This window comes from Nansenia antarctica (assembly GCF_963989245.1).
Source record: "Nansenia antarctica genome assembly, chromosome: 9".
Taxonomy (NCBI): Eukaryota; Metazoa; Chordata; class Actinopteri; order Argentiniformes; family Microstomatidae; genus Nansenia; species Nansenia antarctica.
This window is the reverse complement of record NC_137679.1, coordinates 44,876,005-44,902,569: the sequence shown is the minus strand read 5'-3', so window position 1 is coordinate 44,902,569 and position 26,565 is coordinate 44,876,005. Positions and strand designations below refer to the sequence as shown.

Sequence of the window (26,565 nt, the reverse complement as noted above, 5' to 3'; positions counted from 1 at the left end):
ATAAATGCGACGTGTAAATGTTAAAATGTGGGACTGTCCTGCACAAATCAGCCTTAAAACAATGTTGTAATGTTAGCTAGTTAGCTTTGTTATGCTAGTTATAAAGAAACTATAACTGTCTATAATACATTGAAATTACATAAAACTAAGATAATACACACATTTGAGTTTGAGTGTGCCTCTGAAAAACCTGTTTGGAGGGCCAAGTAGCCCTACCACTTCACCCTACCCCTCTACACCAACAAGAATCGGGACACCCTACGCATGAACGTACAAAACTGAGGGGTAGGGCTAAATTGTTGGGGCAAGGAGTGTATTGGGATTGGGCCTTACTGTATAGAAAAATGTCTTCTCTGTATTTGGTGACATTTCAGATTTAATTTTTCATTACCAAACATGACGACAACTATATTTAGTCAGTTGCCGTCTAGCTTCTTTGTTATGACATAATTAACGTTTGATATGATAATGTAATTATGATCCTCTCTCAGATGCTCTGAGCGGACACAAGATGCCTCATCTTCAGCTAGTCTTGACCGCCCTCCTGGTCCTCTCTGCGGCTGCTGTCCACGGAGGGAAGGTCCTTGTGTTCCCGGTGGACGGTAGCCACTGGATCAACATGAAAGTCATCGTCGAGGCGCTGCACTCAAGGGGACACAGCGTTTCAGTCGTGCGCCCGTCAGACAGCTGGTACATCAAGGAAACCTCCCCTCACTACAGTACGATCACCATCGACACCACAGGCGCGTTTGGCGAGGACTTTGTCCAAGAGTTTGTGTCGAGCCTCTTGCAGATCCAGCGGGAGGGACGGTCTGCCTGGGATCGCTTCAGGCTGGAAATGGAGGTGCTGGATAAGACTGTGGTCATGGTTAAGCAAGTGTGCAACTTGGTCAGACACATGTTCGACAACAAGGACCTGATGCGATCTCTAGAGGACGCCAAGTATGATCTGGTTCTGACCGACCCGGCCATGCCGGGAGGGGAAATGCTGGCCCACTACCTCAGTCTACCGCTTGTTTATAACGTGAGATGGACCTTGGGCGGTGAAGCTCATCTTGCCATCGCTCCCTCTCCTCTCTCCTACATCCCTATGATGGGGTTAGAGCTCACTGACGTCATGAGCTTCAAGGAGAGGGTTCTTAATGTACTGATTTATACCATGATGTTAGCCCAATATGTGTTTTATATAAGTCCACATTACAACGCTTTGAGTCATCATTACTTTGGTCCTGAGGTTGACTACTTCCCCCTGGTTCAAGCAGCAGACCTCTGGCTGATGAGAGTTGACTTTGTGTTTGAGTTCCCTCGCCCCACCATGCCCAACGTCGTCTACATGGGAGGGTTCCAATGCAAACCTGCCAAGCCTCTTCCCCAAGACCTGGAGCAGTTCGTCCAGAGCTCAGGAGAACATGGGGTCATCGTCATGTCGTTGGGGACTTTAGTCGGGGAGCTTCCTCACGATCTAGCTGACGACATCGCCGCCGCTTTTGCCCAACTGCCTCAGAAGGTCATCTGGAGGTACAAGGGAGACAGGCCTGTTACCCTGGGCAACAACACCTTACTAGTGGACTGGATGCCTCAGAACGACCTGTTAGGACATCCCAAGACCAGGCTGTTTGTAGCTCACGGAGGAACTAACGGACTTCAAGAGGCCTTGTACCACGGTGTACCAATCCTAGGCCTCCCCCTGATCTTTGATCAACCTGACAACCTTTCCAAGATGAGGGTGCGAGGAGCGGCGAAGACCGTGGATATCTTCACCTTGAACAGAGACGTCTTCCTCCAGGCCTCACAGGAAGTGCTACAGGAGCCGTCCTACCGGCTGAACATGCAGAGGCTCTCCAGGCTACACAGGGACACACCGATGAAACCACTAGACAGCGCCCTCTTCTGGATCGAGTTCGTCATGAGACACAGGGGTGCTGCTCACCTGCGCACAGAGTCCTACAAGATGCCGTGGTACTCCTACCACTCTGTAGACGTGGTGGTGTTCTTATTAACTGTGGCGCTGCTTCTCCTGATGACTACTGTCGCTGTTATCAGACTCTTATGCTGCAGGGTGTGTTCTAGAAAGAAGATTAAACACCAGTAGAACACGAACACACACCTAGACCTTCATATTCCCCAACACTCCCTCAGATTCCATTTAAACTTGAGGTGTTTTATGGTGAAATCGTTTAATATGAAAGTCACATAATCTTGTATGGAAGGTTCTCCTCCTCTCCTTGATGTGAAACATCATCTGATCACTAAACTACATTTATAAAACTGTGTGGTGTTCATGCAGCTTATTTTACAGCAGACATGTTTCAAACACACACACACACACACACACACACACACACACACACAGACACACACAGACACACACACACACACACACACACACACACACACACACACACACACACCATAAGTCACAAATACACACCACCCTATAAACCCAATAAAAAGGAGGGAGATGAACTGACCATTCGATCTTCAACTAAAAAAATGAAACTATTTTACAGCGTTGCTTTAATAAAAGAGCGATCTAAACAGAGAGAGACGTGGTGATTTCATTACAGATGTTGTTAATAGCCCAGGCCCTATGTTGTTGCCTCAACATCAGGACAGATTCACGTGTCAGTAACCATGGCTGTTGAGCTCACCACAGCCAGCTATGACAGGCACAGGTATCTGCTGCCCCCTACTGGAAGACTCGCGCTTTTATATTGAAGCCTCGAAAACGGTGAAAAGAGTCACCAGAAGTTTTAATGGCGGTAGATGGAGCTCTGAGAGCGAGGCCGCGTTCGTAAATAAACTCTGAGAGCGCAGGGGCGTCCACGTGACTGCCTCTTGTCCAATCAAATGACTTGATCTCTTTATGACATTGAACCCAGTGTGCGCTCCGGCGCTCTGAGAGTGAATTTACGAACGCACCCGTAGTAACATAGATCTCGAGCCAAGAAGATTATTTGGCATAAAGTGTCAAATAAACAGGTTAGCTTGTATTCCTAGCAGACTGGACACACATTTAGCCTAGCTGCTATCAAGGTCAAAGAACCACAGGCTAACTTCATCACACATCAATATAAACTGGGTAACAAGGAACCCAATTGAAATAAGCCAGTGGCTTTCTTGGGTTTTTATCCTGTTAGTTGACCTTGTATGTAATATTATGTACTTTCATGTACCTACTTCTGCAAATCTTCTAATAAAGTTTTCAATCAATCAAAAAAACAGTCATTAGTTTGCGTGGGCCTGTCTGTCTGTAGAATCATCCTTCAATCACAACTCTGTTAATGTGTAACTCAGAGCTGCCTAAGGCTATGGGGTTGGTTGGGCCTCACTCCAGAAGTTTACTGCCTGGGTAGTTTTACTGGAGCTACAAAGTCCAGATCACTATTAAAGTATCACATCACTCCTTCTTTATTTGATCCGTTCCCTCCGTTCGTCCTGCAGCTGAGAGAGAAGGTATGAACAGTTTGAACATATCTTTCTGTTGCTTGTCTTGCTCAATTGTTGTCCCTTTTGCTGTTGTTATTGATGGTGATAGGGTTAGGGTTGTTGTTGTTGGTGTTGTTGTTGTTGGTGGTGGTGGTGGTGATAGGGTTAGAGTTGTTGTTGTTGTTGTTGTTGTTGGTGGTGGTGGTGGTGATAGGGTTAGGGTTGTTGTTGTTGTTGTTGTTGTTGTTGGTGGTGGTGGTGGTGATAGGGTTAGGGTTGTTGTTGTTGAGGCCTGTGCCTCACCTGAGAGAGATGCATTCTGACTAGAGGATATGTCTTCATTCATACTTCTTTGCTTTTGATTTAAACAACCAGTCTTGACCTACGATTTACAGCCGGTCTAAATGTCTCATAACTTGTCTCTTTGTTTTCCCCCAGACCGGGTTTGGAGTCTTGTGTTCGCTCGCCCTAACTCGTCCTAACTCTGTGACGTGAAGGCCAAAGTCAACTGGAGCAACGTTATCAGTCATTACCTGGCCTCATCCCCCCGCCCAACCCTACCTGTCCAGTGCTCCAGCCCAACCCTACCTGTCCAACCCTACCTGCCAGCAGCCTTATCAGCGTTCCACTGCACACCAGTGTCTCCAGGTTACAACAATGGCCACAGCGGGCCGTCCAGGTAAACTGTTAATGTCAAAACTGAACCACTTTGGTACCAATCATAAACCTGGACCAATTTGGTACCAATCAAAACCATGTAGGTTTTTGAGAATTAATTAACATGAATTGAATTGTGTAACCATCATTTAATAATGCTAAATACATTAAGTTAACCAGCACAGGGGTGATGGCACTCAGGTAACAGAGCTGCTGGAGAAGATAGAGGAGATGGTGGCAGGAAACAGAGGAGGCCATTATGAGATAGAGAGAGAGATACTGGAGAAGATGAAAGGAGGGCAGTGGAAGAGAGAGCGAAACAGAGACTGAAGAAGGTGCAGGAACAGAGAGAGACCCTCAGATCACTCAAGGGTGAGTTTATTTCTGTCTCTGAGAAACTGCACTGTCTCTCTCTTAAAACAGATTTGTTAAAGATTTCACTAGAACAACATCAATCCTAGTGTCAATCCTAGTGTCACTAGTGTCAATCCTCCTGATCCCAGCCTACACTCCCATGAGGAAAAGTGCTCCCATCACCACTAAGACTGTCAGAACCTGGCCAGCAGGGTCCGCTCCACTGCAGATCTGCCTGAATGACACCTCATGGCAGGAATATGAGCACGAGAACCTGGAACAGTTCACGTCGTCGGTTCTGAACCACATAGTGAACTGCACCAACTCAGCCACCGTGGACAAACGGGTCCGGGTCTACCCCAACACGAAGCCATGGATGACTGGGAAGGTCCAAAAACTGATCAAGGAGAGGGACAACGCCTTCGCCTTCGCAGGGAGGGGCACACTGCTGTACAGCACCACCAGGGCTAACCTAAAGCGCGGCATCCGGGAGGCCAAGGCAGACCACAGAGAGAAGATTGAGGAATGCTTCCTGAGCAACGACTCCAGGCGGGTGTGGCAGGGGGTTCAGCACATGACAAACTTCAGAGCCAACAGGCTCACAGCCGCAGAGGACGACCCCCTGCTCGCGGAAAAGCTGAACTCCTTCTACGCCCGGTTCGACGAGGGGCGAACGGAGGTAACCACAACACAAACACCACTCTCTCCAGCTCTCAGCAGCCTCACCCTCACAGAGCATGAAGTGAGACGCGTGCTGAAGGCGGTGGACCCCAGGAAAGCCTCAGGGCCGGATGGCGTCCTGGGACGGGTGCTGAGGGACTGCGCCGACCAGCTGGCCGGGGTTTTCACCAACATCTTCAACCAGTCCCTGTCCCAGGCCACCATCCCACCCTGCCTGAAAACCTTAACTATCATCCCAGTCCCGAAGAAAAGCACGTGAGCTGCCTAAACGACTACCGCCCGGTGGCACTCACACCAATCATCATGAAGTGCTTCGAGAAACTAGTCCGGGCCCACATAGTCACAAGCCTCCCGCCCAACCTGGATCCATACCAGTTCGCCTACAGAGCCCACAGGTCCACAGAGGACGCCATCGCGACGACTCTGCACTCCACTCTATCCCACCTGGAGAGGGGAAACAGCTACGCGAGACTGCTCTTTGTGGACTTCAGCTCTGCCTTCAACACCATCCTTCCAGACAGGCTAGTGACCAAACTACTAGACCTGGGACTATCACACTCTATATGTGCATGGATCAAGGACTTCCTGTCCGACCGCCCCCAGAGGGTGCGGGTGGGCTCCCACACCTCCACAGCCCTCAGACTCAGCACTGGGTCCCCCCAGGGCTGCGTGCTAAGCCCCATCCTCTACAACCTCTACACCTACGACTTCACCCCCGTCCACCCCAGCAACTCCATCGTAAAGTTTGCAGACGACACCACCGTGGTGGGCTGCATCTCGGGGGGGGACGAGGCGGCGTACAGGGATGAGGTAGAGCAGCTGAGCAAGCTTTGCAAGGTTAACAACCTGCTGCTGAACCAGTCAAAGACCCAGGAAATCATCGTGGACTTCAGGAGGAAAAAATCTGAGGTCCAGCCCCTGCTCATCGACGGAGGGAGCGTGGAGAGAGTCTCAACCCTCCGATTCCTGGGGGTGCACATACAGGATGACCTGTCCTGGAAGAACAACACAGCAGCCATCATCAAGAAGGCACAACTCTCTCCACGCTCCCTCCGTCGAGGACTGAGAGTCCTCAGGAAAGACCACATCAGACAGGAGATGCTGGTGGCCTTCTACCGCTGCGCAGTGGAGAGCATCCTCACCTACTGCATCTGCAACTGGTTCTCCAGCTGCACAGCCGCAGAGAGGAATGCGCTACAGAGAGTCGTGAGAACGGCCCAGAAGATCACCGGCGCCCCCCTCCCCTCTCTGGAAGAGCTGTACAACACACGCTGCCTCAGGAAGGCCTCCAAGATCTCCAGAGACCCATCCCACCTTGGGTACGAACACTTTGCTCGGCTGCCCTCGAACAGGCGGTACAGGACCATGTTCGCAAGGACAAACAGACTGAAGCTCAGCTTCTACAGCAAAGACCTAGGTTCTGGGCCCTGGACAGTCTGGACGGATTGATGGCAGCTGCTGGATTGAAAATCAGGTGTAGTGCTGAGGCACAAATGTGTACATTTCAAGCCTGCAAACTGCGACACTTTAAATGAATGTGCAATAACACTATGTGCAATATGACAACCCTAGGGTACACAAGGTTGCAGTGAATAGGAAATGTTAGAATAGGTATAGCATAGCATAGAGTACAGCACAGTGTGTTATTTGTACAGTATAGTATAGTGGATAGTGTACATAGCCTTTATTTATGTAAACCAGCTCCTTTCCCTTTTATTTTTTTTTTTTCTTTCCTAGTACCAGGGGAGCCCCCCCACCCAAATTTCGTTGTTTGGTACCTGTACTATATCAATGACAATAAAGACCATTCATTCATTCATTCATTCATTCATTCAACATGTTTTCTCTCCATTTCACTTTGTTTTAAAAGCAAACTCATGATGTAAATATACTTTCCATGCCTTAAATGATGAGGTGGATAGAGCTTTCAGTTTGAGATGGAGTTGCTAGCTCCTACAGTAGCAACAGTAAACTCACTGACTAGCTAATGGGCTGTCTTGCCTCACAGTTTAGCTAAAATCAAGCTGACAAACTGATTAGCTGAACTGTGAATACAGCTAGCCAGCTATGTGATTTGCTTAACGTCAGACAGAAAATACCTTCTTCATTTGAGTGGAATGCGATATGAAACAGATTGAACCTCAGAGTAGATTCCTCCACATCAGTGTTCAGTGCTCCAACTGTAACCGGCCTTTTCTCTCTCATGATTGGGAGTTGAGACACGAATGTGGCATGAAAAGAAAGCTGAGATTCAACATCTGGTTATGGCTTCAAGTGACTGAAAATTATGGAGCAAGTCACCAACAATAAAACAGGGGAAAATGCAAGAATGGCGGTGGTGTGGTAGCACGGTTACCTTAATGTAGTTAATTTCTCTTGTTGGTTATGAATCAAAGAACAATTCTGAGTTCAAGACTATTTATTTAAAGTACAAACGTATACAGATATCAAAGCTGGATTCTGGTCTGATAGAGGAGAGAGAGAGAGAGAGAGAGAGAGAGAGAGAGAGAGAGAGAGAGAGAGAGAGAGAGAGAGAGAGAGAGAGAGAGAGAGAGAGAGAGAGAGAGAGAGAGAGAGAGAGAGAGAGAGGAGCTGCGTGGTCAAGCTGCGTGGTCAAGCTGAGAGAGGTGCTGGAATCAGAGAGACCGTTGGTTTCATCTGTTCCCACCTTTATACCTTTTGGTATGCAATAATATGTAAATACAGTTTCAAATAATAGCCTATCACATTTACTGTAGAGATGCCCCAGGTGTGAAAGAGGGGTACCCACATATGATGTCACTCTGGGCTAATGTTATTCCAGGTCAAAGGCTAGGGCAGATTCACAGGAAGTCATTCCTCAGATGACCATATAAGTACAGTCATTTCCTGAGGCAGTGTCCTGAGCATAATTATGGCTGTCATAAAACCCCCATTTTCAGTAGAACAGGCCCATACCATATTATACCATGCATGTGTTTGTGTGTGTTCGAGTAAAAATATACTACCATGACATTGACAACCCTATGTAGTATATGACTACAGTGATACTAGTTAATACACTTTGGCTTCATACGTGTTTTTCTGTTCATGACAAAGATAGAAAACCTGTTATGTGTGAAATGTCAATTAAATGTGTATAGATAGATAAGCATGTCCATGTATATAGATAGATAAGCATGTCCATGTATATAGATAGATAAGCATGTCCATGTATATAGATAGATAAGCATGTTCATGTGTATAGATAGATAAGCATGTCCATGTATATAGATAGATAAGCATGTCCATGTATATAGATAGATAAGCATATCCATGTATATAGATAGATAAGCATGTCCATGTATATAGATAGATAAGCATGTCCATGTATATAGATAGATAAGCATGTCCATGTGTATAGATAGATAAGCATGTCCATGTGTATAGATAGATAAGCATGTCCATGTATATAGATAGATAAGCATGTCCATGTATATAGATAGATAAGCATGTCCATGTGTATAGATAGATAAGCATGTCCATGTATATAGATAGATAAGCATGTCCATGTGTATAGATAGATAAGCATGTCCATGTGTATAGATAGATAAGCATGTCCATGTATATAGATAGATAAGCATGTCCATGTATATAGATAGATAAGCATGTCCATGTATATAGATAGATAAGCATGTCCATGTATATAGATAGATAAGCATGTCCATGTATATAGATAGATAAGCATGTCCATGTACCGTATTTTCCGGACTATAAGTCGCACTTTTCTTCATAGTTTGGCTGGTCCTGCGACTTATATATCAATATATATATAATTTCATACTGACTGACATGAACCAAGGAGTAAACATTACCGTCTACAGCCGACAGAGGGCGCTCTGGGCTTGTGACAACTATATGCTGCTCCTATACCACTGAGGAAATGAAACATTAGCTTGTTGAAGCTAAGCAAACGGTAGCTTGGTGAACTTGCTTACTGGTAACTTGCTTGTTGGACTCGCTGGCTTGTTATGTTCATTTAGCCTATTCAGCCTCCCAGGTATGTTCTTTATGCTATTGTGTTGCTGAATAACTGTTAATGTGTTACGTTAACATACCGGACTTCTATTCAGCCTGTTGTTCTGTGTGCTATTGTGTAGTTGAATAACTTGCTTTTCCAGATGAAATGTCTGTTCTTGCTTCTTGGTCTTGGATTTTGTGAAATACATTTCTCAATAAATGTGACTTATAGTCCAGTGCGACTTATAGTCCGGAAAATACGGTATATAGATAGATAGATAGATAGTCCATTTCAAGAGATTTAACCATCATTATGTGGTTATGGGTGTTCAGTCAGGTACACAAACACAATTTTAGATATGAACGCACACACACACACACACACACACACACCTTTGTTGTGAGCTGGGGAGAATAAAATTACTTATTTCTTGAAATTCATTATTTCTCTCTCTCTCTCTCTGCCAGGTGACTCCCTCCATCTCTCAGAGCTGAGGATCGTGCTGCTGGGGGACAGAGGAGCAGGGAAGAGTTCATCAGGAAACACCATCCTGGGCAGAGAGGAGTTTGACCTGGGGAGAACTGCTCAGTGTGTGAAGAGACAGGGAGAAGTAGCAGGGAGGCAGGTCACTGTGGTCGACACTCCAGGCTGGTTGATGAATGTCCCTGTAGAGCTGACTCCTGAGCTGGTTAAACAGGAGATTGTAAGCAGTGTGTCTCTGTGTCCTCCAGGACCTCACACTCTCCTCCTGGTCATACCAATGGCTGTTTCATTCACTGAGGAAATGAGAAGTTCAGTAGAGGAACACCTGAGACTTCTCAGTGAGGGAGTGTGGAGTCACACTATAGTGCTGTTCACCGGTGGAGACTGTCTGGGAGACACAACCATTGAGCAGCACATTGAGAGTGAAGGGAAGGCCCTCCAGTGGCTTGTTGAGAAATGTGGGAACAGGTATCATGTCCTCAACAATAAGAACAGGGGTGACGGCACTCAGGTCACAGAGCTGCTGGAGAAGATAGAGGAGATGGTGGCAGGAAACAGAGGAGGCCATTATGAGATAGACAGAGCGATAGTGAGGAAGATAGAAGTGTGGAGAAAACCCAAAGAAGAGAGAGCAAAACAGAGGCAGGAGAAGGTGAAGAAACAGAGAGAGATCCACAGATCATTCATAGGTGAGATTATTATTACTGAACTGTTATGAAGGAAACTTCCATATCAGATCACTGTGATGGTGGCTGGAATACTGAGTTCTCTGTGACATAGAACCGCTCCCATTGGTCAGTTTGGCTGCTGACCAATGGGCTTGTGCTAAGATGGTGAATGATTGATGACATGGCCAATCACTTCATTTTCTTGTGTAGAAGTTGTGTGCTGTCTGAATAAGGCAGGATCTCTAGCACCAATGTACAGACACGTCCTTGAATACGCTACATCAAATTAAAGATGTTTTGATTGTAACTAAATGCCTCATGAGTTTAGCACAAGTGTCCTACCCTATCATAATAACCCAAAACATAAGGTTTTACTACTCATTTTAAGAGGGGTTACATTTCTCCATCTCTCAGCTGTCTGCCAACACAAGTGACAGGGCTGCTGTTTATCTATAACATTTTTTAAAAATAATTCAAAACATATTTTAAATTAACAGATTATAAAGAGGTAAAGATAGAGATTATATAGATTATATAGAGATAATGAAGTATTCCATTGTGTGCATCACATTCACTGTTGATTTTAAACCTTAAATGTGTACCACCTTCCCATGCAGGTGAAATAGATGTGCAGTCAATCAATCAACCATTATGGCTTGTAGCATGTTAGCATGCCCTCCCAAGTCACCAATATCAATGGTGTTCTAAGGATGTTCAATGGAGACACACCCTGTATACAGCATGTCAATGGGAGATGCTCATTATACTGTGTTGTTTCTCTCTCTCTGCCAGGTGACTCCCTCCCTCTCTCAGAGCTGAGGATCGTGCTGCTGGGGTACAGGTATGCAGGGAAGAGTTCATCAGGAAACACCATCCTGGGCAGAGAGGAGTTTGACCTGGGGAGAACTGCTCAGTGTGTGAAGAGACAGGGAGAAGTAGCAGGGAGGCAGGTCACTGTGGTCGACACTCCAGGCTGGTGGAGTAATTACCCTGTAGCGTATACCTCTGAGCTGGTTAAACAGGAGATTGTAAGCAGTGTGTCTCTGTGTCCTCCAGGACCTCACACTCTCCTCCTGGTCATACAGGTGGATGTTTCATTCAAAGAGGAAGAGGCAAATGCTACAGAGGCACACCTGGAGCTTCTCAGTGAGGGAGTGTGGAGTCACACTATAGTGCTGTTCACCTGTGGGGACAGTCTGGGAGACACAACCATTGAGCAGCACATTGCGAGTGAAGGGAAGGTCCTCCAGTGGCTTGTTGAGAAATGTGGGAACAGGTATCATGTCCTCAACAATAAGAACAGTGGCGATGGCACTCAGGTCACAGAGCTGCTGGAGAAGATAGATGAGATGGTGGCAGTGAACAGTGGAGATGTGTTTTATCCTGAGAGTCAGGTGGGGGGTCAACCTTCACTGGCACCAAGAGGAGCTAGGAGCATGATGTTGCCTCCGAACAGTGAGTATGGTTCTCTGACTCACATATACAGTACATGATATACTGTAGTGATTCTTGTGTGCCAGCAAAGCCTCTGATCTGTTGTTGTTGTTGTTGTGTTACAGTCAGTGGAGGCAGCAGACCAGAAATGGGGTCTGACCTGAAGGTATCTGAGGGTGGATCAGTGACTGAGTCATCAAGAGGAGCTAGGAGCATGAGTCCTCCTATAAGCAGTGAGTATGGTTCTCTGACTCACATACAGTATGTGACACATTCTAATGCTTTGGAACTCATGTCGGGATCTGATGTAACGATCTGACTTTTCTTTCGAAAAATGTGAATACATTTCCGCGTTGTTGGAAATCAACGACACATCGCTAGTCAACTAACACAGCTTGTTTTGTGAGCCTGCTAACAATGTAAAGTAGTGTTATAGTTAACTAGGTAGCAGTGGGGATTTCTCACCCAATCCATTGCGTTGCAGTATTTTGGCTAGCGAATTTGTGTTGTGATTCTTAACAACGTTGAAACGTAGTTCCGTGTTTCAAAAGAAAAGTCAGAACATTTTGATTGGTTGCCGACATGCGTACCAAAAGACTAGAATGTGTCATATGATCCACATGACACAAGGGTGTTCTAAACAATGTTCAATGGGGAGATTGCTGTGTGCGTGTGCGTGTGCGTGTGCATGCACATATTTGTCTTCCTAACTCATTCTCTCTCTCTCTCTCCGGTGAATCTTGGTGAATAGAGGAGATGGTGGCAAGAAACAGAGGAGGCCATTATGAGACAGAAAGAGAGACAGTAAATACTAGAGAAGTGTGGAGAAAACCCAAAGAAGAGAGAGCAAAACAGAGGCAGGAGAAGGTGAAGAAACAGAGAGAGATCCACAGATCATTCATAGGTGAGATTATTATTACTGAACTGTTATGAAGGAAACTTCCTTATCAGATCACTGTAATTGTTACGACCCCATATATGGTCTAGGGATATGGGGATAACAATTAAATAAAACCGGGGGGGACAAGAACCAGAGGAGATGGGAGAATATAAATAAGACAAGATTTATTGTAAAAGGATAACAAAAACAGGTTTCTGTGAAACACTTTAACTAAAAACGACTCTATAAAACAAAGAGCGAATGAATATAATATGATAGTAAAGGATAAAGTAAATTGGAAAGCTATGCAACAATTAAACAAGAGCTTAAGCTACCAAGCAAACCACACACCGTAGCACTCTATGGTGGTAGCATGCGCTAACTAGACACAAACACAGAACGATACTACAGCTGAACACACAGTAACAGAATTAAAGTTTTAACCGCACACACAACACTGAAGTTATGGAATGGCCCACTGGCACCATCTGAGTGTCTCTCCCAGGCTTTTATCCTCCCTCCACCCTTGATTGAGGATTGCGCACAGGTGTGCCCAATCAGGCCGTCACCATGGCAATAGGCAGGAGGAAGGACAACCACCTGAGAGAAACACAGGAAACAAACAGAACACACAGGACTACACTCTACGGACGTAACAGTGATGGTGGTTGGAATACTGAGTTCTACCATTATGGCTTGTAGCATGTTAGCATGCCCTCCCAAATCACCAATGTCAATGGTGTTCTAAGGATGTTCAATGGAGACACACCCTGTATACAGCATGTCAATGGGAGATGCTCATTATACTGTGTTGTTTCTCTCTCTCTGCCAGGTGACTCCCTCCATCTCTCAGAGCTGAGGATCGTGCTGCTGGGGTGCATGTTTGTAGGGAAGAGTTCATCAGGAAACACCATCCTGGGCAGAGAGGAGTTTGACCTGGGGACAACTGCTCAGTGTGTGAAGAGACAGGGAGAAGTAGCAGGGAGGCAGGTCACTGTGGTCGACACTCCAGGCTGGTGGAGTAGTCGCCCTGTAGAGATGACCTCTGAGCTGGTTAAACAGGAGATTGTAAGCAGTGTGTCTCTGTGTCCTCCAGGACCTCACACTCTCCTCCTGGTCATACGGGTGGATGTTTCATTCAAAGAGCAAGAGGCTAATGCTGCAGAGGCACACCTGGAGCTTCTCAGTGAGGGAGTGTGGAGTCACACTATAGTGCTGTTCACCTGTGGGGACAGTCTGGGAGACACAACCATTGAGCAGCACATTGCGAGTGAAGGGAAGGTCCTCCAGTGGCTTGTTGAGAAATGTGGGAACAGGTATCATGTCCTCAACAATAAGAACAGGGGTGATGGCACTCAGGTCACAGAGCTGCTGGAGAAGATAGATGAGATGGTGGCAGTGAACAGTGGAGATGTGTTTTATCCTGAGAGTCAACCTTCACTGGCACCAAGAGGAGCTTGGAGCATGAGTCCTCCTCTAAGCAGTGAGTATGGTTCTCTGACTCACATATACAGTACATGATATACTGTAAGGATTCCTGTGTGCCAAAGCCTCTGATCTGTTGTTGTTGTTGTTGTTGTTGTTGTACAGTGGGTGGAGGCAGCAGAGCAGAGATCAGTTTCCCATCATCATCAGAGTTGGGGTATGACCTGAAGAACAGTGAGTGTGGTTCTCTGACTTGTCTCCTAGAAGTATAATGTTTATCAATAGTAGACAGTAACAATGTTAACAACAACAGTGGTCTGTCCTAAACTGCACATCGTACAAACATTTGATCTGAATGATGTCTCAGTTGACACCTCCCTTCCATCACATACATACCTGATGTACTGTTGTGCTTCCAGTGTGCCAGCAAAGCTTTCCCAGAATCTGATCTGTTGTTGTTGTTGTTGTTGTTGTTGTTGTGTTACAGTGAGTGGAGGCAGCAGAGCAGACTCATATGTTTCTGGGGTAGGATCACAGGCGTCACTGCAGAGGTCTGAGGGAATGAGGAGCTTTGGCTGACTCCCTCCTGCTGAGAGCTGTGGATGGGGCTGACTCCTGGTCCTGGGTCCCTCTCTGAGCCTGGTTCCTCTCAAGGTTTCTTCACACAGGGGAGTTTTCCCTCTCAGGTTGTTTTGGGTCAACAGTCTCAAAGTGGTTTCTATTGTTAAACAATTTATTGTTGTCAATTGTTGATTGATTGATTGATTGATCTGATGTTGATATGACAAGTAGAAACGTATATATGATCATTTTAATTCGAGATCATATCATCATATATCAATCATCTTTACCATTTTAAAAGTTTGCCAGACGGCAAATGATTGATGTTCTCTCTAGTCTGGGCGATAGTTTCTGGAAGAGAGATTTACTAGCAAACACTGCCACCAAGTGGAAAGAAAAATAACTGAAAGGAAGAAAAAAAAGAAAAAACCAACAAAAAGCCACACCTGCTTTTAGTTATTTATAGGTTGATTTTATCTCAATGTAATCTTGTACATGTTATATTTGCACTATCTGGGAAGCCCTCACACCCTGGGAATCCAAGGCCTGTCATGTAACTCTGTCTAATTGTGAACATAACCTGTTTAGAAGAGTGGTAGGTGGCCTAGGTGTAGCTCTGTCTAACTGTGAACATAACCTGTTTAGAAGAGTGGCAGGTGGTCTAGGTGTAGCTCTGTCTACTGTGAACATAACCTGTTTAGAAGAGTGGCAGGTGGTCTAGGTGTAACTCTGTCTAACTGTGACATAACCTGTTTAGAAGAGTGGCAGGTGGCCTAGGTGCAGCCCTGCTTTCTGTGGTAAATAATTGTATATTGCTTGATGTCTCAATGTGATCTTTATATGACCATTATATACAACCTGTGATAACATTTGAAACCTTTGAAATGCTTTATGGAGCATGTTTGTTTTTAGTTTTCTTGTGTGTTTTGGGGTCATTTATGTTGATAAAGTACATAATTGTCAGGTCATATAGCTGAGGTTGTTCTGAACAAAAGGATACCAAGCATTGGCATAGTAGACATGTTTTAATGTCGTATATAAAAGCAAAGTCAAAAGTCTACAGAAACAGCTAAACGGTTAACATCCTGGCTTTGACTGCAACTGTAGCCGTTTTCATACATCTTCTGATGCACATTTGTCATACATCTTCATCATAATTGCAAATTATTAGTTATATTACCCCATATGGTATGAAATTATGTTTTTGTTTGTATGTGTATGTTTATGTATTATGATGAAATTTGTTTATTTCATAATTGTTATCTACTTTGTGTTCTACTTTGGTTTACAACCCTAGCTACTGTACTGGACCTAGTCTGATTGTACTTTTGTACTAGGTATAATTCCCATGTCTATCATTTCCATATGTACCAATACCAATATTAACCATATCCTGATAAAAATGTTGTATTAAAATCTGCTCATTGAAAATATGTTCGTGACTGTTTGCTTTATTAATTTGTTACTGTTCTCAAAACTGAAATGTATTTCTGATTCAACAAACTTGCCTCCCGTCTCCTCTGTTCTGCACCTGGGTCCACACCTTAGCAGCTCATCCCAGGTGGGCTGGTGAGGGGGGCGGAGGTGTCGTCCTGGGGGGTTGAACCTCCTCAAGACCACCGTCTTCACAGGGGGGGCACACATCTGCAGGAGGGGGGGGGGGCAGTGTTAGAATAGAGTGGTGTTTTCAGTTCTGTCTGAATGGAAATGTGTTCCTACCTGTCTGTCTGTGTTCCTGTCTGTCTGTTCCTACCTGTCGGTCTGTGTTCCTGTCTGTCTGTTCCTACCTGTCTGTCTGTGATCCTGTCTGTGTTCCTGTCTGTCTGTTCCTACCTGTCTGTCTGTGTTCCTGTCTGTCTGTGTTCCTGTCTGTCTGTGTTCCTGTCTGTCTGTTCCTACCTGTCGGTCTGTGTTCCTGTCTGTCTGTCCCTACCTGTCTGTCTGTGTTCCTGTCTGTCTGTGTTCCTCTCTGTCTGTCACTGAGAGCTCCATTAGAGCCCCTCCTGTCACACTGTCACATGGTGTCACCCCCCCTAAATGGTAAATGGACTGACTATAGCCTCTTATTCCAAAGCGCTTTACAATGGCCTCTCATTCACACACAAATGGCAGCAAGCTACCATGCAAGGTGCCGGCCCGTGCCTTGGGAATTAGTGTCTTCCCCAAGGATACCTCGACACGTGGCCAGCCAGGGTTCGAACCGCCGATCTGCCGACTTTGTGATCATTGGACGCAGCTCTACCTACTGCACCACAACCGCCCTACACGCACACACGCAGAGACACTCTTCGTGGTTATGAAAAGTTGAGTTTTGTTTTTCAAAATTCATGTGGCAAATAACAAGCCTCCGAAATGAACAACAAGCTATATGTGGGACTGTCGGTCCGATATTGTAAAAAAATCAAATAAAAAAAATATGTTTACGGAAGTACATGTCTCAAGTATTATCTCGGCGGTTAGTCGAGTGAAAGAAAAACAACATAGGCCTACAGATGATAATTCACACAATATAATACCACGAAAGCGTACAGCACTAAACAATAACATTTATTTGGGCAGCATCATACTCAAACTCAGGCCGAAGGGCAGGGTCCGGGCAGGTGCACACACTGTCACAGACTGTCAGTGCATCATACAGGTACATCATTCAGCTGGTTATAGCTGTTTCTTTTTCTATTCTACTATTCTATTCTACTTCTGCTGTCTGCGTCTCCCTGGGTATTCCTAGACCAGATGGCAAACAGTAAAGAAATGCCACAATATACCAGGACTTAAGAAACGAGATGTCCAACAAAGGATTTGACAAACCCTGGCCAATTTTGCGCAACAAGTAGACTCTGATGCAGTGGAGACAGGGTTGCCAGATGGGCTGGTTTTTGGTGGATTTAGAAGTTTTTAGATTGGTTAGGTTGGAAATTCTCAATCCCATCTGGCAACCCTTAGCGGAGAGTCTACAGATTGTATGTTTACAGATATCGCGCTGCTGTGCACACCACACTTTGTTAAAATAAATAAAGCTTGTACTTTTCTACTTATAATACATTCTACTGATGTAGTCTACTACCATTTGGTTTTAGTTATAGGCTATTGCTCTCACTTGTTTGTACCTTTTGCTAATGTAGTATATTTTTACACATTAATGGCCTTCTTATATTCACGTATATTTTACACATATATTCACGTATATTTTACACATATTACACGTATATTTTTATTACCTCAAATACACTTTATTGAATACTTTATTATTTCATTTACAAACGATCTCAATTGTCGCACATGTGCTGACACACACACACGAGTTGTCGCACATGTGCTGACACACACACACGAATTGTTGCGCATGCGCAGTCACACACACACGCATATGCACGCCCCCGAGGGTCTAGGCCAATCAGAGGCCTAGGAGGAGGGCTATAAGACTTCTGTGCAGAGGCGCGAGCGGGCTGCTCTGCTGACTATCTCGACTGTGACTGTTTAGTGTGCCTGTAATCTGAAGACCCGACCTTTTTTGAATAAATACTTTTAAACCTGGGCCAGAAGTTTTCACCTCTTCTTTATCACTGAAACAGAGAAAATATTCGACACTAAGTCAAGCATTTAGAATGTAGAGTGCATATTGCGAAATTTCGCAACGTCAATAACGCATCGGCCTCTAAAAACCGCACGTTTCTTTTTTCTTTTTTTTACTCGCGAAAGGGCCCCCGCCGCCACCTTGCGGGGCCTCGGGATTTTGCGGTATGCCACTGTGTCCACCATGTATGACCTGAGGTGACCTGTTCATGTGCTGTACTGTAGGTGTGTCCACCATGTATGTGTCACGGGGTGACAAAGGAAATAACCTGTCATTGTTTTATGTGCTGTCTCTTTTGCCACCCTGGGTTAGTGCACACACAGAACCTTTTTTTATTTGTATTCTGTTTCCCTCCTGGTGGTAGAAGCGCACCATGTCTGTTCCTACTCCTCTCCTATACACACCTGGTGCTGGTTGGGGACTGGGAGTGGCACTGTTCCCCTTTACTCTCTATTTAAGGCACCAGCAAACAGTAGGAGACGAGCGGTTCGGGAACAAGGGTTACGACGAGAGAGCGACAACGAGACGACCACCAGACGAAAACCTGCCGAGTACGAGAGGGACCCGCGACGTTAGGACGAGAGAACGTCTGATTGGGGATACGGGAGGGTGTGAAGCAAAACACCCTTCCCAGAGCTAAGTACCCCTTCTCTATACTCTCGTTCACGCATATCTCGGTGGGTTCCCGTGGCCAGTGACACGCCGTGACGTGAGGTGTTTGTCTCTCCTACAGCTGAATACGCACCAGGCGCCGAGCGGTGGTCCCGACAGAGGGACGACTGGTCACCAACGGAGCTGTCCGTGTCTGAGCACTGAGCACCAGAGGCCTGTTGGGAAACTTGGGAGGGTGCAGCCAGCGCCCTTCCCGAAGTTAAGTGACTTTTATCAATATTAGCTGTCGCCAGAACGAGCGTTCCGACCCTTGGCTTGCCTCGAACGTAGGCTAGATATAGTGGTCTAGGGTTAGGGTCTTTTTTCCAAACTTTTAGTATTTATTCTAATAAAGTTTCCATTTATACTGTTCCTCTCTCTGGGTATTGTCTGGGTGATTTTGGCTGGCTCCTCCACAGTCTCCGCTTAGTAGGCAGGGCAAGGACGTGTCGTCCATAAGCATAGTAAGCAGTGCTTACCCAACGAAAAAATAAAAAAGGACAGTGAAAATATTAAAATAAAAGTGCATGTAACCGTTTGTTTGTTTTCATTAAAAGAGTCGTATTTTAGGTCCCAGGGCAGCAGGAGTCATTCATTTTTAGCGCCACCTGCAGGAGTAAGCACTCGCTATTCTGCTTGCATTGCGTTGCATTATAAGCACTTCTCTCTCTGCTTTCCCTCGCGTACATTCAAATGCGTGAAAATGTCTTCTTTTTTTTTATGCCTCAGCCCGCTGTTTAATGTGGCCAGGGTAAGCATGCTTACCAGCCAATCAGTAGTTCGTTCATTCCGATAAGAGCTACTGATTGGCTCTTATCACTTTCAAGTTCACTTAACATTTCACCTTACTTTCTCTTGCCCGGCAGAATAGCTTATGCTAGCTAGCTCAAACGATCTAAATAATAATAATCAATAAGGATAACTTGCTTGATTTTGTGAATATGGACATTACTGTCAGCGACCTAAAGGGATTTCGTAGACTGGACTGGACTGGCTAAAGGCCGCCCGAAGCCACCGCTCACCGATCTTCACACCCAGAAAGGGAGAGTCGCTAGGGGGTTCCAGCAAGCCTGGTATGAGCGGTTTATATGATTCGCGAGGCTGGTGGCGATCTGTGCTTGTTTATATGGTTTGAGTACTGCTGTGCTGCTGGTTATGGCTTCTTATTTAAGACTTCCTCTGCTTTTACCTTTGAATGTCGCTGAGATAGGCCTAATGTTGCTGTCCGTGCCATTGGTTCTGGACCAAAAGTGTCTGAGAGAGATAGAGAGGGAGGGTTTGTGATGTAATGTCAAGTGCCTGTGTGACAAAAGTGTGAAAAGAAAGTGTGTTGTGAGTTTACTATGGAGGATGGAAACGGTGTGTGTCTGTGTTATGCGTGTGTGCGTTTGCGATGTTGAAACTGGACTTGTAGATTTCAGCAGGTTGGCTACTTGAAAAGATCTTGGTTCAAAAAAGATTGAACAATGAGCACCCCTGATATAGTCGAAACTGGCAACTGTTTTTTTTGTTTTTGGTTATCTGATCACAAAGTGACCCTACAGTTTATTAGCGGGTTCTAGGGCATCAAAATGGCATTTCCTTGAAACTGCGTTCACTGATAGCATGTATGTGTAATTATGTGTATTTCTATATCTTATGCTTACCCAATCTAAAAGCTCACGGCACGTGCCTGAGGCAGGGGTAGTGGTTGGGCTTAAGCTGCGTGCACACAGGGCCATTGCGTTGCACCGGAAGTCATTCATCTCAATGGGGCCGTTGCGTTGCTCAGTTGCGTTGCTCTGCATTGCGTTTCTTGACCGGCAGGGTGCGGCAATCAGTCAAAAAATGTCAGCTTTTTGCGTTGTGTTGGATCAAAACAACCGGAAGTAAACCGGAAGTAGTTTCTTGCCCAGAGCTCTCGCCTCAGATTTTAAATCCTCAATTTTGGCCGCCATTGGCTAAAATCTGTAATTTGGCTCTACAAGTGTTAATATGTCATTTTATGAAGTTTTTATATGTTTTCAGGCGAGAAAGTAACCATATATATTCACAAAATGTGTCCAGTTTATCAAAATAACCCGTTTATATATCTGATCTGACGTTTTTTTCCCCACTTCTGTGGGAAACTTCGCTAGCAACACGAGTAGAGCTTTGCATCTGCATCGCACGTTGAAGTACGTCAAGTCCATCCCACCAGGTTGCGCCAGAACGGTGGGTCACGGTCCGCGGTGTGCACGCGGCGTTAGGGTTTCCCCCGCCCCGTTACATATGACCTGAGGTGACCTGTTCAGGCAAGTTGCACAGATAACCAGTGTGCACAAATGTGAACGTCTGTCTTGTCAGGAGGAGAGAGTCACACAATGACGGAGCATAATTGTCCTGTTCAGAAATGACATCAGGGGGGTATTCCATCAATGTCACTGAAGGAAAATCCAGGCTTATTTTGTTATTGTTTGTCCCCCCCAGGTCAAGCGTAATGTAGGAGACATTTAGAAAGTAAAGATTGTCAAAGGTACCAGGCAACATCTCAGCCTTCAGATTCAAGTTACGATGAAGGGCATAATTAGAAAAGATGTGTTAGTCACAATCTGCAATTTGTACCGTCAGGAATGGGCCATCGTAAACAATTAACCAAATGCACCCATGACATTTTCGCCTCCAAATAAACTTGATTTCAATTATGTATCTCTTTCTAGCATAATAAAAATAAAAATAAAGATCAATATTTTGAGGCCATCTCGTGTTAACACACGTCAATACACGTTAAAACATAAACAACTGCGTTGTATGTACTAATGGCCCAAAGGTCATAGGTCACGCTCTACTGTGTAATGTGGTATATTTAATTAGCTTATTTATCATTGCTGGAAACATTGCAGACTGTGGCTTTAACCTGGACATTGGACTGCACTGCACCAGTAGCGTAGGCAGAAATGTACTTTAGGGCGGGCCTACGGGTGGGCCAGCTTTTTATTTAATTTGTTATGTTTCAGTTCATATTCATGGTCCTACTCTTGTTTGCATCCATCAAACACGTTTCCAATGCGACGTACATCAGAGGACACCCCGCACGCATTGATTTACAGTTGATCAAGTACAGTAGCCTACATCAAGTCGGCTTTCGAGCGGTAAAAGTCCACACCGGATTCGGCAAACACAGTTACTGGAAATCAGTTCCGTTGTTCAGAGGATAAAACACATACATCAGTAATTCAACTTGATATTTGTTCACATCTTTTCTTATTTGTTTTGGTTTGAATTGGTTTGAATGGATATTCTCAATTGGTTAATACTTCTTTATTTTTTTATAATAATGAGAAAATAAATGACACCGAAGCTTCCTCAGGGTGGGCCCATGAGTAAAGTGGGCGGGCCTGGGCCCTGGCCCTAACGTGGCTACGCTACTGCACAACACTGATAAGCTCTCCGGCTGCAGTCATTCCAGCTGGATGCATGGCTGCTGACAGGTGAGTCAGTTAACCATGGAGGTCTAACAGTATCACACTTCTGTCTGCTTACAGGTGAGTCAGTTAACCATGGAGCTCTAACTCTAGAGTATTACACTTCTGTCTGCTGACAGGTGAGTCAGTTAACCATGGAGCTCTAACTCTAGAGTATCACACTTCTGTCTGCTGACAGGTGAGTCAGTTAACCATGGAGCTCTAACTCTAGAGTATCACACTTCTGTCTGCTTACAGGTGAGTCAGTTAACCATGGAGCTCTAACTCTAGAGTATCACACTTCTGTCTGCTTACAGGTGAGTCAGTTAACCATGGAGCTCTAACTAGAGTATTACACTTCTGTCTGTAGCTGGACGCTCTAACGCTTCCCTCTGTGTCCACTCTGTCAGACTGACACTGACTGCTCTACCAGGGACCTTTGTGGAGAGGATAACTGCGCTGGACGCACACGCATGCATCTTTACAACCAGGAGACTGAATCACTGACTCTTAAGGTAAACCTGGGTGATAAGATGTGCACATACAGTGACTGATTATTCACATTCGATTTAATTGTCATTGGCATAGTACAGTACAGTGACAACGAAATGCATTTGGCATCCAGCCAGATACAATAGTGCATAGTGCAGCCATAGGTATGTACAGATATATGTACATGCAGAGGTGAGGTATGTACAGTAGGATGTGTAATAGTGCATAGTGCAGCCATAGGTGTAGATATACAGACAGGGGTGAGGTAAGTACAGTCAGATATACAGTAGTGGTTATCAGTAACATGTACAGTATATGTAGGCTACTATGTGCAAAACCAGCAAAGTTCATCCTGTTGGGGGGAGTGAAGGGGGCTGGGGCTGGGGGGGACTTGGTGGGGTGTGCAAAGTTCATCCTGTTTGGGGGTGGAGGGGTGGAGGGCGAGGGGGGGTAGAGAGGCAAGGTTACCACCGGGGTCTAGAGTTCAGCAGCCTGACCGCAGTGAGGAAGAAGCTGTTCTCCAGCCTGCTGGTGTGGGAGCCTAGACTCCTGTACTGCCTCCCGTGTGTTTCACCTCATCCAGATCAGAATAGTTCATTTGTGTTATTTAGCTGTTTGAAAACAAACTGGTACTAGTAGGACTGTATGTTTATGTTGCTACAGAGTCAGTCTACAAATACTGTATTTGAACATCCCCCTCTAATGCTTTGCTTGATTGGAACAGTTATGATATGGAGTGTATTAATGTTTATAATGCCTTAGCTATGTTTATTAGGTATGTTATAGTGTATTAGCCATGTTTATGATATGTACAGTGTATTAGCCATGTTTATGATGAAAAAATTTATGAAAAAATTACCAGGCCAGTTCATGACAGAATAGCGGTGCTCTGTAGGCTAGCAACCCTGCTCCTACCCTGCCAGTCTGCACTGATATTAGAGGAGAGATAACAGTAACTTCGCGGCTGAACTTTAGTTAATCTTCGAGTGTCATATGCCATCAATGGGGGGAAATGCGGGACTGTCCTGCGCAAATCAACCTTAAAACAATGTTGTAATGTTAACTAGCTAGCTTTGTTATGCTTGTTATGCAGAAACTATAACTGTCTATAATACATTGAAATGACATAAAACTAAGATAATGCACACACTTGAGTTTGAGTGTGCCTCTAAAAAACCTGTTTGGAGGGCCAAGTAGCCCTACCACTTCACCCTACCCCTCTATACCAACAAGAATCGGGACACCCTACCCCTACGCATGAACGTGCATGAGGGGTAGGGGTGAATTGTTGGGGCAAGGAGTGTATTGGGATTGGGCCTTACTATATATAAAAATGTCTTCTCTGTATTTGGAGACATTTCAGATTTAATTTTTCATTACCAAACATGACGCCAACTATATTTTGTCAGTTGCCGTCTAGCTTCTTTGTTATGACATAATTAACGTGTGATTATGATAATGTAATTATGATCCTCTCTCAGGTGCTCTGAGCGGACACAAGATGCCTCATCTTCAGCTAGTCTTGACCACCCTCCTGGTCCTCTCTGCGGCTGCTGTCCACGGAGGGAAGGTCCTTGTGTTCCCGGTGGACGGTAGCCACTGGATCAACATGAAAGTCATCGTCGAGGCGCTGCACTCAAGGGGACACAGCGTTTCAGTCGTGCGCCCGTCAGACAGCTGGTACATCAAGGAAACCTCCCCTCACTACAGTACGATCACCATCGACACCACAGGCGCGTTTGGCGAGGACTTTGTCCAAGAGTTTGTGTCGAGCCTCTTGCAGATCCAGCGGGAGGGACGGTCTGCCTGGGATCGCTTCAGGCTGGAAATGGAGGTGCTGGATAAGACTGTGGTCATGGTTAAGCAAGTGTGCAACTTGGTCAGACACATGTTCGACAACAAGGACCTGATGCGATCTCTAGAGGACGCCAAGTATGATCTGGTTCTGACCGACCCGGCCATGCCGGGAGGGGAAATGCTGGCCCACTACCTCAGTCTACCGGTTGTTTATAACGTGAGATGGACCTTGGGCGGTGAAGCTCATCTTGCCATCGCTCCCTCTCCTCTCTCCTACATCCCTATGATGGGCTTAGAGCTCACTGACGTCATGAGCTTCAAGGAGAGGGTTCTTAATGTACTGATTTATACCATGATGTTAGCCCAATATGTGTTTTATATAAGTCCACATTACAACGCTTTGAGTCATCATTACTTTGGTCCTGAGGTTGACTACTTCCCCCTGGTTCAAGCAGCAGACCTTTGGCTGATGAGAGTTGACTTTGTGTTTGAGTTCCCTCGCCCCACCATGCCCAACGTCATCTACATGGGAGGGTTCCAATGCAAACCTGCCAAGCCTCTTCCCCAGGACCTGGAGGAGTTTGTCCAGAGCTCAGGAGAACATGGGGTCATCATCATGTCGTTGGGGACTTTAGTCGGCGAGCTTCCTCACGATCTAGCTGACGACATCGCCGCCGCTTTTGCCCAACTGCCCCCGAAGGTCATCTGGAGGTACAAGGGAGACAGGCCTGTTACCCTGGGCAACAACACCTTACTAGTGGACTGGATGCCTCAGAACGACCTGTTAGGACATCCCAAGACCAGGCTGTTTGTAGCTCACGGAGGAACTAACGGACTTCAAGTGGCCTTGTACCACGGTGTACCAATCCTAGGCCTCCCCCTGATCTTTGATCAACCTGACAACCTTTCCAAGATGAGGGTGCGAGGAGCGGCGAAGACCGTGGATATCTTCACCTTGAACAGAGACGTCTTCCTCCAGGCCGCACAGGAAGTGCTACAGGAGCCGTCCTACAGAGAGAACATGCAGAGGCTCTCCAGGCTACACAGGGACACACCGATGAAACCACTAGACAGCGCCCTCTTCTGGATCGAGTTCGTCATGAGACACAGGGGTGCTGCTCACCTGCGCACAGAGTCCTACAAGATGCCTTGGTACTCCTACCACTCTGTAGACGTGGTGGTGTTCTTATTAACTGTGGCGCTGCTTCTCCTGATGACTACTGTCTCTGTTATCAGACTCTTATGCTGCAGGGTGTGTTCTAGAAAGAAGATTAAACACCAGTAGCACACGAACACACACCTAGACCTTCATATTCCCCAACACTCCCTCAGATTCCATTTAAACTTGAGGTGTTTTATGGTGAAATCGTTTAATATGAAAGTCACATAATCTTGTATGGAAGGTTCTCCTCCTCTCCTTGATGTGAAACATCATCTGATCACTAAACTACATTTATAAAACTGTGTGGTGTTCATCCAGCTTTTTTTTTTACAGCAGACATGTTTCAAACACACAAACACACGCACACACAGACACATACAGATACACACACACACACACACACACACACACACACACACACACACACATCTTAAGTCACAAATACACACCACCCTCACATCCCCAATGAAAAGGAGGGAGATGAACAGACCATTTGATCTTTAACTTAAAAAATGAAACTATTTTAATAAAAGTGCTTTAATAAGAGAACGTTCTAAACAAAGAGAGACGTGGTGATTTCATTACAGGTGTTGTTAATAGCCCAGGCCCTATGTTGTTGCCTCAACATAAGGACAGATTCACGTGTCTGTAACCATGGCTGTTGAGCTCACCACAGCCAGCTATGACAGACACAGGTATCTGCTGCCCCCTACTGGAAGACTCGCGCTTTTATTTTGAAGCCTCGAAAACGGTGAAAAGAGTCACCAGAAGTTTTAATGGCGCTAGATGGAGCTCTGAGAGCGAGGCCGCGTTCGTAAATAAGCTCTGAGAGCGCAGGAGCGTCCACGTGACTGCCTCTTGTCCAATCAAATGACTTGATTCCTTTATGACGTTGAAACCAGAGTGCGCTCCGGCA

General features: G+C 45.5%; 3 protein-coding genes across 3 annotated transcripts; all 3 read left to right on the top strand.

Annotated features, from left to right (window-relative positions):
* Window positions 1-547: 547 nt before the first annotated feature.
* On the top strand, window positions 548-2,092 carry LOC308165689 (UDP-glucuronosyltransferase 2A3-like; the record flags this gene model as incomplete). Its single annotated transcript, XM_080539840.1, has 1 exon — window positions 548-2,092. The coding sequence occupies exon 1, from the start codon at window positions 620-622 to the stop codon at window positions 2,090-2,092; it is 1,473 nt and encodes a 490-aa protein (XP_080395966.1). The 5' UTR covers window positions 548-619.
* A 1,964-nt stretch (window positions 2,093-4,056) lies between these two features.
* On the top strand, window positions 4,057-15,933 carry LOC308165687 (GTPase IMAP family member 8-like). The gene is made up of 8 exons (XM_080539838.1): window positions 4,057-4,108; window positions 9,568-10,272; window positions 11,044-11,706; window positions 11,811-11,918; window positions 12,437-12,589; window positions 13,398-14,048; window positions 14,156-14,224; window positions 14,478-15,933. The coding sequence occupies exons 1-8, from the start codon at window positions 4,087-4,089 to the stop codon at window positions 14,567-14,569; spliced, it is 2,463 nt and encodes an 820-aa protein (XP_080395964.1). The 5' UTR covers window positions 4,057-4,086; the 3' UTR covers window positions 14,570-15,933.
* Window positions 15,934-22,612: 6,679 nt separating this feature from the next.
* On the top strand, window positions 22,613-25,772 carry LOC308165686 (UDP-glucuronosyltransferase 2C1-like; the record flags this gene model as incomplete). The annotated part of the gene is made up of 2 exons (XM_080539837.1): window positions 22,613-22,713; window positions 24,172-25,772. Exon 2 carries the CDS (start codon window positions 24,192-24,194, stop codon window positions 25,770-25,772), a length of 1,581 nt encoding a protein of 526 aa, XP_080395963.1. The 5' UTR covers window positions 22,613-22,713; window positions 24,172-24,191.
* Between the last annotated feature and the right edge of the window lie 793 nt (window positions 25,773-26,565).